The sequence below is a fragment of the Stegostoma tigrinum genome, chromosome 32 (assembly GCF_030684315.1).
Source record: "Stegostoma tigrinum isolate sSteTig4 chromosome 32, sSteTig4.hap1, whole genome shotgun sequence".
Taxonomy (NCBI): domain Eukaryota; kingdom Metazoa; phylum Chordata; class Chondrichthyes; order Orectolobiformes; family Stegostomatidae; genus Stegostoma; species Stegostoma tigrinum.
Genome location: NC_081385.1, coordinates 30,347,390 through 30,360,038, shown reverse-complemented (window position 1 = coordinate 30,360,038; position 12,649 = coordinate 30,347,390). Strand labels below are relative to the sequence as shown.

Sequence of the window (12,649 nt, the reverse complement as noted above, 5' to 3'; positions counted from 1 at the left end):
TCATTTTGAGTCAGAAGCTGGAATACAAAATCAATCTTAATACTCCAGTGCAGTCCTGACAGAGCTCTGCACTGTTGGAGGTGCTGTCATCTGATACACAAATAAATCACATCCTGTATAAATTGCCAAGTCCAGATGAAGGATGTCATGGGGCAGCTGCCACATGGAGCAGGGTAGCTCTGCTTGCTGCTTTTGTCTGTATTTATCCCTCAGCCAGTACTGCTTTAAAAAAGCACATTCCCGTTTATAGGATTTATTTCCTACATTACAAAGTTCAAAAGTACTTCTGTTAAGCGTAAAGCACTTTATGGCATCTTCGGCCAGCATGGTAGCTCAGTGGTTAGCACTGGTGCCTTAAAGCATCAGGGACCCAAGTTTGATTCCATCCACGGATGATTGTTTGTGTGGAGTTTGCACATTCTCCCTCTGTCTGCGTGGTTTTCCTCCGGGTGCTCTGGTTTCCTCCCACAGTCAGGAGATGTATAGCTAAGGTGGATTGGCCATGCTAAATTACCCATAGTGTCCAGGGATATGCAGGCTAGTTGGGTTATCCATGAGCAGTGCAAGGTTATGGGGGTAGAAGGGATAGGTCTGAGTAGGATTTTCTTCGGAGGGTCACTGTAGACTTGATGGGTCAAATGGCCTGCTTGCACACTAGGGATTCTATGATTCCATGAAACTTTGAAAGTTTGAAGTTATGACATCTTGAAGTTTTAAAATATGCTTTCTATCTTGTGCTCCAAATGCCAAGATAGAGGTTGAGAGAAACAGATTTGGTGAATGAGTTATGAGGGTGCAAAATGCTCCAATAGAAGGAGAATTAATAACAGACTTTTATTCCTGTTTAAAAATGGATTTAAAAAGTGAGAAATTGATATTCAAAGAGCTGTGGGGAGAGTATGGGACCAAGTGGAGAGTCCTTTCAAAGTACAGTCATTGCTAAATGGTCTTTGTAGTGCAGTCTGCCCCCAGTTTGATGGTCCAGTGGGTGCAGAGGGTGAAACCTCACTCCTGAACTGCCCAACCCCAACTCTACACCCCTGCCACCACTGCACTGTCAGAGAAAATCTTGTTGCCAGAGCTCAGTTCTTCCACCTTCCACCAACCCCGTCCTGCTGTTTTAAAAGTAGAAGTTACTTCACACGTCTTTTTTGTTTTTTATCAACCAAAGTGTTCTATTTTAGTTCAAGTGAAACAACGGCAGCAGCTGAATTTGCCAGTCACAGCCTGTTGCCCTGACAACAGGTAGCTACTAACAAAAGGCCTGTGCCCAGTTTGAACCTGGTTGGAGGTTGTGTATGATTGTGTAAAGTTGTAGTCAAAGAGGGAAACTCGACTCCCTATGTCAAACTACAAATAAAATCAGAAATATTTTTATTTCAGTACACCCTTTTCAGTCAACCTCTAATGATGGTGCATTTGCTGGCCAAGACTGAATCTTTCTGACATTTATAGGCTTCTATTGCATGGGCTGTTATGTGGAAATGAGGCCACTAAGATTGCAGTTGACCACTCCTTTAACAAATTTGTTTTTAAATTGTCCCATTGGTTAAATAAGTAAATATACCCTGAGCTCTGATACTGAGCCAAAAAATCAGAACACTCTCCAATTAAGCCCTGACCTGCATTCAGCCAACTGATACATTATTAGCTGCTGTGACTTTAGCTATCAAGATCCATGCTGTGGAATTCAATCTCTTAACCTGTCCACCTCGACCCTTCTCTTCTTTAAGATGCACTGCTTAAAAATCACATCATCAAGTAAATTCAATGCTCCTTTTGTTTCCTTTGGTTGTGTAAAGCACTTGGCTGCTTTTATCCCTTTGAGTTAAAAGGGTGACCATTGTTGATTGGTCCTTGCAAACATCTTTGGAAGAATTCTTACAGATTCCCTCAGTGTTCCTGTATGAAGGAGAGTCTAAATCTGATTTGCTGATCCTGATCTTCACTGTGCTGACATTCTGCTTTATGTCTGAGTGCAGGAGGCGAATCTCCTGCTTTACTCGAGCACCTTGGCTCTACCATTCGCACAGTGTTATCAGGACCTTTATCAAATGATTGCATACAGAACATTGAGCTTGGAATCGGTTTCTGCCCCTTCAGAATTGCAGCCACACAATCCAGAACTAACATGGAGTCTGGAGAAAAGTTCATATTCTCCTGTGTAATAGTATGTTCATGTCTTTGCCTAGTAATCTTCTTTGGGTACTTTTTCTCTGTTTGGCATGGTCTCCCTCGCTCCATCTTTAATTCATTTCCCTCTCTTTTATGTTCTATCCATTAGCTTTCATCATCTCCTTCCTAGCTTTCACCCATGTTTTGACTCTCCCATTATTTCCTACTCTTTCTCCACTCAATCCCAATTATCTTGTACTTTCTTTCTCACTGTTTCACTCACTTTCTTTTTCCCTTCCACTCTTCCCTTCTCTTGCTCCTTGTTCTGTCTTCCTCTCTATCCCTTATTCCTTTTGAACCTTTGTGGTTCTATGCCCTTCTTCATGAACACCTTTTTTTTTTCTCCTTCCCTCCTAGTCTTCAACCACTTTCTCTTTAGCCTTCTCCCTTCTTTCTTTCATCTACGCACTTCATTTCTCTATAACACCCTTCCTGTACTCTTTTTCCCTTGACTCCCACCACTCCCCCAATCTTCTGCACCTTCATATGTATTTGTGTACAGGTTATACCATGTCTTTAATGAGTGTAATATAGTCACCTTATTAATTTACCCTCAGTTTCACGCAAAACTTCTTTTTGTGCTTGACTGTTTGATTGGAGTTAATGAAGCATGTCAAGTAATGATGGAATTTTGTTTAATGCAATTCCTTCTTTCAATCCATCTCCAACTTCATTTTGGAAACTTTAAGTCACATCTGACAATTTTTCAGTCAGCTCACTAATGATTAAAGCAAAAGTCAGTGCAGAAGCTGCAATAAGGATTGCACCCTGTGGAATCTAAACGCTTGGAAAAGAGCAGAATGGGGAAGAGTGAAATCAGCCCAGAGTTTGCTCTGGTGATGAAAATAAATCAAAATCTCAATATAATTAATCACCTCAGTTTGAAGAATCAGCTTTAGTGGAAACTGTGACCCAATGCTTTTTATGTCTTGTCTCAGCTACATCCCAGGTACTTTGTATCAAGGATTTAGTGTTAAAAATACAGAGGGATGTGGATAAAAAATTTTAGTTAAGAAGGAAAGTTGTGAGTGAATCTAAGAAGGAACCTTATATGACCATAAAAAGATAGGAATTATTGTTGCACATCTCCTTGAATTGCAGAATTCATCAGTTAATTTGACCCCCTAACACTACCTCTGTCTCATCTTAGCCTCTGATTTGATTTGATTTGATTTATTATTGTCACATGTACTGACATACAGTGAAAAGTGTTGTTTCTGTGTTATGCAGGCAGATCATACCTTACAACGTGGATCAGGGTAGCAGAATACAGTGTTACAGCCACAGAAAAGCTGCAGAGAGTGAGATCATTAACATTTGAGAGAGCGAAATGTGAGGCTGGATGAACACAGCAGGCCCAGCAGCATCTCAGGAGCACAAAAGCTGACGTTTCGGGCCTAGACCCGGGTCATCAGAGAGGGGGATGGGGTGAGGGTTCTGGAATAAATAGGGAGAGAGGGGGAGGCGGACCGAAGATGGAGAGAAAAGAAGATAGGTGGAGGGGAGAGTATAGGTGGGGAGGTGGGGAGGGGATAGGTCAGTCCAGGGAAGACGGACAGGTCAAGGAGGTGGGATGAGGTTAGTAGGTAGGAGATGGAAGTGCGGCTTGGGGTGGGAGGAAGGGATGGGTGAGAGGAAGAACAGGTTAGGGAGGCAGAGACAGGTTGGACTGGTTTTGGAATGCAGTAGGTGGGGGGGGGAAGAGCTGGGCTGGTTGTGTGGTGCAGTTGGGGGAGGGGACGAACTGGGCGGGTTTTGGGATGCGGTGGAAGAAGGGGAGATTTTGAAGCTGGTGAAGTCCACATTGATACCATTGGGCTGCAGGGTTCCCAAGCAGAATATGAGTTGCTGTTCCTGCAACCTTCGGGTGGCATCATTGTGGCACTGCACGAGGCCCATGATGGACATGTCATCTAAAGAATGGGAGGGGGAGTGGAAATGGTTTGCGACTGGGAGGTGCAGTTGTTTATTGTGAACCAAGCGGAGGTGTTCTGCAAAGCGGTCCCCAAGCCTCCGCTTGGTTTCCCCCATGTAGAGGAAGCCACACCGGGTACAATGGATGCAGTATACCACATTGGCAGATGTGCAGGTGAACGTCTGGTTAATATGGAAAGTCATCTTGGGGCCTGGGATAGGAGTGAGGGAGGAGGTGTGGGGGCAAGTGTAGCATTTCCTGCGGTTGCAGGGGAAGCTGCTGGGTGTGGTAGGGTTGGAGGGCAGTGTGGAGCGAACAAGGGAGTCACGGAGAGAGTGGTCTCTCCGGAAAGCAGACAGGGGTGGGGATGGAAAAATGTCTAGGGTGGTGGGGTCGGATTGTAGATGGCGGAAGTGTCGGAGGATGATGCGTTGTCACATTAACATTTGAGAGATCCGTTTAAAAGTCTGATCACAGCAGGGAAGAAGCTATTCTTGAATCTGCAACAGAAACTGTTCATCCTGTTCCTCCTAACCCCAGATGTAAATCATGGAATTGTTACAGCACACTAGGAGGTATATTGGCCCATCATATAGGTGTACCTGCTTTCCCAATAAGCAATTTACTTAATGCCTCCTTCCCCACAATTGGTCCTTTTCAAATTCCTTTCAAATGCTTCAATTGAACCTGCCTCCGACACACAACCAGGCAGGGCTTTCTAGACTCTAAACACATTTTCTGTGGGGTGGGAAACAATGGTTTTTTCTGATATTGCTTTTGACTGTTCCTATGTATTTATGCACCATTCGCCCTCCATAAATTTGAGCTCATCTCTGAAAACACTACCTCCTAAATTGCACTCAATCCCAATCAGCCATATTCTCTCTGATCTACAATGGCTTTCAGTCCAACAACAGCATGAATTTAAAATTCTCATCCTGCTTTTCAAGTACCTCTGTGGCCTCCCCACCTCTCTGGTCTGTCTCTTTTTTTCCTTTATTCATTCATGGGATGAGGGTGTTGCTGGCTACGCAACATGTATTGCCCATCCCTCACCGCCTAGAGGCCAGTTAAGAGTCAACCACGTTTTTGTGGGTCTGAAGTCACATGTAGGTCAGACTAGGTAAAGATGGCAGCTCCTTCCGCTAGAAGCTATTAGTGAGCCAGATGGATTTTTCCAACAATCAGCAAAGGATTCGCGATTATCATTAGATTCTTAATTCCAGATATTTGCTGAATTCGAATTACTCCATCTGCCGTGGCAGGTTCGAACCCAGGTCCCCAGAACATTATCTGGGCCTCTGGATTATAAGTTCAATGATAACACCACTAGGCCATTGCCTCCCCCTTGTTCTGCATCCTGATGTCTCAACAGCTCTGGGCCCTTGACTTTATATGTTCTACATTTGATTACCAAGATTTCTACTACATAACTGCCAGACTCTGAAATCCTAACACTAAATCTGTTCATCTCTCTCTTCCTTTAAGACAATCCTTATAATCTATCATCTTGACCAGGATTTGGCTCATCTTTCCTAATATCTCCTCCAATGACTTGGTGTCAATTTATTTGTCTGATAAAGGCCCCATGAACAGCCTGGGCACAGTTTTCCACTTTTAAAATGACCCTTCTTCCTAGGTTCTCAGCCTGAAGACAAGGTCCTTGATGATTGTTTGCTGAACTGTAGCAAAGTGCCATATTGTTTTTTATTATTGGGTGAGATATGAAGGTAGACTGTGGAGTAGGAATCAAACCGTCTGCTGTTGACTTTAATCTGATCACAGTCATCTAGCTGTCTAGCCAACTGAGCTACCAGACCTCCTCTTCACCAACGCACTAAAAATGCTGTGATTGTTTTTTGCTTATTTGGGATGAAAGGTGCTTTATAAGCATTGTTGTTGCTTCCAGTTTGTGCCCTCCAGTACTGACTCTTCGCTTTCTGAGATCACTAATTGAGCACCTTATTAAAAGTGGCATATGAATCAACTGAATGAAAATCTCCAGTTCCAGGAGATTTTTGCCAGAATTTTGTTTTTTTTTGTGCTTTGTTTTGTGATTCCTTCTTTCTCTCCTCTTACTGAAACTACTGATCCCATGGCTGGGACACAGTACACCAACACAGCTCCAAAGACCCAGTAGCTTCTAGGAACGGGCTATTTGGCGATATCAGACAAGGAAGCTAATGCTGGCTTCAGCCTCTGTGCACTGTGCTGTCTTCCAGCAGATATGACTCCAGCCTTCAGCAATGTGGTTGACTCTTGACTGCCCATTATGGATAGGCAATAAATGCTGGCCTGTCCAGAGATACCCACATCCTATGAGCAAAGAAGAAAGTTGAGAGGAAGAATGGTCACCTATCATAAATCAGCTAACAGCCCCTTCAGACTGACATTTCCCATACATCATATCTATGATGAGCGCCTTCTAGCTGTCCAGTTTCACATGACCATACAGGATGATGAAAAGTGTCAAATCCACTATTGCAATGCCGCCACTAACTCATTCATTTCAAAGGAGTTTTGTGGAGTACCAGTAATTAACCAGTTCACCATCAAGTGGAGCTAATTCTATGATCAGACCTGGCAGGAGAGGTCAGTATTCAGTGAGAGAATATGACTTACCAAGTAGCATATGGTTTCCTGCTGTGAGGACCTGGCAAATTGCAGAACTCTCCCAATAAACCCCAGTGGTAGATCTGTCGGAGTGGGACACATCTCTGATGCTAGCCTTTAAGTGTTGACTCTTTTACACTCATTCTTGCTATGTGGGTGGAATTGGCACAGTCACATTTATGGTCCCTTTCTTCTTACCGTCAGAAGATTCTGGTGGGCTTCTTTCTTGAAGCTTGCTCATTTTGTTCGCTGAGATAATGGGAACTGCAGATGCTGGAGAATTCCAAGATAATAAAATGTGAGGCTGGATGAACATAGCAGGCCAAGCAGCATCTCAGGAGCACAAAAGCTGACGTTTCGGGCCTGGACCCTTCATCAGAGAGGGGGATGGGGAGAGGGAACTGGAATAAATAGGGAGAGGGGGGAGGCGGACCGAAGATGGAGAGGAAAGAAGATAGGTGGAGAGAGTATAGGTGGGGAGGTAGGGAGGGGATAGGTCAGTCCAGGGAAGACGGACAGGTCAAGGAGGTGGGATGAGGTTAGTAGGTAGATGGGGGTGCGGCTTGGGGTGGGAGGAAGGGATGGGTGAGAGGAAGAACCGGTTATGGAGGCAGAGACAGGTTGGAATCTCCCCTTCCCCTACTGCATCCCTAAACCAGCCCAGTTCGTCCCCTCCCCCCACTACACCACACAACCAGCCCAGCTCTTCCCCCCCACCCACTGCATCCCAAAACCAGTCCAACCTGTCTCTGCCTCCCTAACCGGTTCTTCCTCTCACCCATCCCTTCCTCCCTCCCCAAGCCGCACCCCCATCTACCTACTAACCTCATCCCACCTCCTTGACCTGTCCGTCTTCCCTGGACTGACCTATCCCCTCCCCACCTATACCCCTCCACCTACCTTCTTTTCTCTCCATCTTCGGTCCGCCTCCCCCTCTCTCCCTATTTATTCCAGAACCCTCTCCCCATCCCCCTCTCTGATGAAGGGTCCAGGCCCGAAACGTCAGCTTTTGTGCTCCTGAGATGCTGCTTGGCCTGCTGTGTTCATCCAGCCTCACATTTTATCATTTTATTCGCTGTCAGGTTGTGGCTGACTTGGATGAGGTTGGCATTTACCACCCATCCCTGGTTCCCTGAGGTGGTGGGGGGCTGGGGGGGAGTGCTTCTTCTTCTTGGTCTGCACTCGGTTTGAGTGATTTTCTAGACCACTGCATAGAGCTGTTAATAATCAACTGCATTGCTGTGGGATTGGATTGACATTAAACTAGACTGGAGAAGGGTGGCAGGCCACCTTTCTGAAATGACTCTGTTGTGTCTCAGTGACAGCTTGACAGCTCTGAGGCTATTTGTAAGCGAGGTCATAGTTTTAGGATAAGGGGTGCCAGATTTAAAACTGAGATGAGGAATTATTTCTCTCAAAGGGTCACACATCTGCAGAATTCGCTGTCCCAGAGTGTGCTGACCCCAGGACACTGAATAAAAATAAGGAGGTCATAAACCTTTTCCCCATTACTAATTGAAAATATCTATGCAGAGTGGGCAGGAAAGTGGAGCTGAGGTTGAAATGAGATCAACAATGGTTGTGTTAAATGACAGTGAATTTAGATTGAAAATTCCAAAATTCTGGAACAGTAATGATGAGGAAGTGGTGATACATTCAAGATAGTGTGTGTAGCTGAAGAACAACATGGAATTTCTGTGAAATCACATCATTTCTCATTCTTATTAAATGAGATCCTGAGGCTGGCAGCTGTAGTTCCAAAGTCATGAACATAGTCCTATTAAATATTGGCCTAAGAAAAATGTGTTGCTGTGAGGACGAGTATCCTTTAGCTCAAGATAACAAAGTGTGAAGCTGGATGAACACAGCAGGCCAAGCAGCGTCTCAGGAGCACAAAAGCTGACAATGAAGGGTCTAGACACGAAACATCAGCTTTTGTGCTCCTGAGATGCTGCTTGGCCTGCTGTGTTCATCCAGCTTCGCACTTTGTTATCTTGGATTCTCCAGCATCTGCAGTTCCCATTATCTCCTTTAGCTCAAGCTTTGATCTAACACTGTTCTGTCTCCTACCAGGTTTATCAATGCTAGGCGGCGTATCCTCCAGCCAATGCTCGATGCCAGTAATCCCGACCCTGCTCCTAAAGCCAAGAAGATCAAATCCCAACACCGGCCAACTCAACGTTTCTGGCCAGACTCTATTGCAGCAGGAGTACTACAGCAGCAAGGAGGGAATCCCAGCAACCCAGACAGTAAGTGTGCATTAACCACTCACATCAGAGTCATGCACACAGTGAGCCTCAGTAACTCAGTGCCTGCAGCCTCTGAATCAACACCAGTGTGTGTCTCCACTCTTCCTCTTCTCTCCCTGTTTCTCTCTGACATCAGTCTCTCATCTTCATTATATCTTCTCACACTTGCCTTTGTCTCCCCACTTTGCAGCATGTCTATTTCATGTCTTTCCATTTCCCCTTTACACACTGTCTTTCCATTTCCTCCACTTTATCTCTGTTTCTTTCTGTCTCCCCTACTTTCTCTATCTTCTATCTTTCCCCATCTCTTTCTCCCTTCCTATCTATCTCCCCCAGTCTCTCTCTTACTATCTTCCCTACCATTCCACCGACTTCTGCATTTCTTTCTGGTTCCCCTACATTCTGTCTCTCTCGTATTAATCCAAGTGATAATGAGCCCCTTTTGTTTCAGGCACTATGACCGCGGCCATGGACAGTCTGCAGACGCTCTCCTCTGATACTGCCACCCTCGCCATGCAGCAGGCCATGATGGCTGGCCATGCAGGCGATGACTCATTGGATGGAACCGATGAGGAAGAAATTGAAGAGGAGGACGAGGATGAAGATGATGACAACGGGGAACTGCAGACGACCAATGTTAATGACCTGGGCCTGGACAATAGTGACTCTCTTGACTAACTGCTCTGCTTACATGCAGAGGAGACAGAGGAAAAAAAAATGACCAGTGTGCGGACTTTTTTTTAAAAGAAATGAAAGACTCTTCTCTATGAACAAGTCGCATCAAGGTGACAGTCATAAGAATGAAGGCCCCCGTGTCTAGAATCTATTTTGTGATTTATTCTGTATTAATGAATGTTATTGTGAATGTATCCTTCATTTTTTTTTCAACATTTGTTTTACATTTGTATTTTTTACTTGGCTGGTGTGGTTGTATCCACAGCCCTCAATGCTTCTGGCTTCACATTTGGACTGAGGCTTTTCCTAACATTAGGGAGAGAGGGTCGAAAAGGTGAGATTGTGTCCATCATGCTCTCACTCTGGCTTTCCAACCAAAATAAATATTGATTGAAAAAGGGCAGAAGCTGGTTGTTTGACGGGTCACTCCTTTCCCTGCTTGCCTTCCAGGTGGCTCCCAGGACCTGATGGACCTCGATTTGAATTGTAGAGTAGGTTAGCAGCACATGGTTGACAACGCTGATTGAGTTCATTCATAGCTCTTCAGTTACATGACCTCCCCACCTCTGCTTCCTGCTGCTCTTTCCAGCCAAGCTCTTTTTGCCCTGTTTGATACATTTTATTTATAAAAAGAAGATTCTAAAAAAGTACAATCTTTGACTGACCCCTTGATTCTTAGTCTGTTTGGCGTTTGCTACTGTGACCCAAGATTTGATGTCTGAAGTCTTTAGCGTAATCTGGTGTGGGTGGGATTGAGGTGTTGGTAACCTTATACTGCAAACCTCAGGCTACAGACAGTTTCAAAAAGTATCAATGAAGGTTTTGCTATCATCTTGACGTCAGTTGATGGCACCAGATCTTGGTATTCCCTGGCACTGCCACTTGCCTGGTTTCTAAATGGGCACTCCAAGTTTTTACTTAGCTGTCCTGAAATTTTTCAAATATACTGTTTTCTAGAGATGAAATTTAAGCACTTTCTTTTCCATTAGATGTTTTCCATATTTACAGGAGAATGGCCTATCTTGCTGTGTTCTGAAGAAATCACTTGAACTGTGATCGTGATAATATGCTTAATCACTTCCTGTTCCCATGTAGTACAAATTCTGAGGTGTTGCACCTGTATATCCTGCAATTGCCTTGCTTCTAGTTTCGTTCAGGAGTAAAAGGGATTAAAAAGGCCTTTGTCAAACCATTTCCCAGCTGGACAGTTAATACGGTCTACTACGTATCAAAATTATGAAGTATCACCCACAGGCCAATATTTAACACAAGTGAGGTAAGGTAGAGTGGGCTGCACTCAAGTGTTTCATGAATTACCCTCAAAGGATGACAAAATAGGAGGAGCATATTCTGTCTGTCATGTTTTCCCCTGGAACTCTCATACATTGTGGCTGACTGATCTGTACCTCAGTTCCAATTACCAGTCCTTGTTCCATAGTCACCTGGAGTGATATCAAAAATGACTCATAATTTGAGATGCCTGGATATGGAAAGGTTCAAATTGCTGCGGTGAGTTTGCCCTCCAGCAGGGTATTTTGCCTGATACAACAATGCTTACATTATCTTCCATAACATAAGGAACTGAGTGTGGATTAATACTACAACAATCAACTGCAATTACAATAATTGCTACAATAATTAATTTATGACACTAATTACAATCTACTTTAACGTACAAAGATCACATTCCTCAGGTGCAAAAGTGTCTGGGCTATTAGCTTACAACAGAGAAGCATAGTTCTAATAGAGCATCATGCTTCAAGTGATCTCAAATCAGATGGAGTGTGAGATCTTCATACCCTCAGGTCACATGCTATCATTCAGTAATGGTATCATGAGCATGACTCTTCATGGTGTTCTGACAAACTAACGAGAGACATAATGTACCATCCCCCATTTTCCAGAGATTAAAGCATATCTCAAACAGATATGCATGGTTGGATGGAGGCACGTGTTGTCAATTCCAGCAAGTAAAACCGAATTTACAAGACCAATATTTCAGACATCAGTAAGGAGTTGGAGGTTTGACAATGCATCCTGATCTAGTGATTGTATACCCATCTAGAAAGGTTTGCATTGCTCTCTCTTGAACGTGCTTAACAATTTGATTGGCAGTCTGCTATTTGCTGTCACTCAACATCACTGCACAATCAAAATATTTGGAGTATTTGTCCTTGCTCTGTTTTTACATACTTGGTGTGTCATATGTTGCTATAAGCTAGTTTCTACTCCTTTGTAATGTGCAACCATGATCAATAATGACGTTGTATGTTCTGGTGTGACCCTGGATTGATAACATAGTTTAGAAATCTTTGTATTCATGTATTTGCATTTCTAACTCCCACTCTCCACCCAATGCTTAGTTTTGGTACTTCCCCATTTGCTGGCTCGTCATGTATCTCTTTCGTTCTCCTCTGTCATTGAAGTAGAATGTCCTGTGTCTTTAAATGATTAGACAAGTGGTTGCTAGGCAATGCTGTGACTTGATTGCTGCCCATAAATTGTGCTGGTATTGGTAATCTGTCCTCCATGGTGTTGTACAAAAATGTCATCTTGCTTTGTTGCTGAACACAATTTGATAATCTACACTATATGCTCTGCTAGGCAGTTTGAATGTGGATGGTGGTGTGACAGTGTCAAATGGGTCACTCCCCATTTTGTGCACATGTACTGAAACAGTTTGCAGTTAGCCTCATAGGACCATTTGGCCCAGGATTCAAATCAATCGAAAATGGAGCGCATCATGTCAGTAATGGCTGTGCTTGTTGTGTTGCTAAGATATTGAACAATGGTAAGTTTTGTAAAGTAGTCCCCCACAAGGCTGTAATCTTCCTTGTGCATTGTCAATAATTCCATTGCTGCTCTCATCCAAGACCATTATTCTTGCAAATCATTGGCTGATTTGATTCCATCACATTTATCACATTTGAATCTTGTGAATTGTGACTATACTGAGATCTATGCATACTGGCAGTCCTGCTATTGCTGGACTGTTGGTATCTACCAGTAGAAGATTTTAGGA

The 12,649-nt window shown here is 43.9% G+C and overlaps 1 protein-coding gene across 30 annotated transcripts in view; it reads left to right on the top strand.

Annotated features, from left to right (window-relative positions):
• The window catches only part of pknox2 (pbx/knotted 1 homeobox 2), a 422,222-nt gene extending 410,571 nt beyond the window's left edge, over positions 1-11,651 (top strand). For 18 of the 30 annotated variants that reach the window (XM_048562473.2, XM_059638999.1, XM_059638996.1 and 15 more), the window contains 2 exons: positions 8,777-8,952; positions 9,404-11,647. In XM_048562473.2, the coding sequence (XP_048418430.1) occupies positions 8,777-8,952; positions 9,404-9,630 (403 nt within the window). In that variant the 3' untranslated portion in view covers positions 9,631-11,647. Of the gene's footprint in view, positions 1-8,776; positions 8,953-9,403 lie in introns of all 30 variants that reach the window. The other 12 variants (XM_059639008.1, XM_059639006.1, XM_048562476.2 and 9 more) reach the window with 2 other exon arrangements.
• The last annotated feature ends 998 nt before the right edge of the window (positions 11,652-12,649 follow it).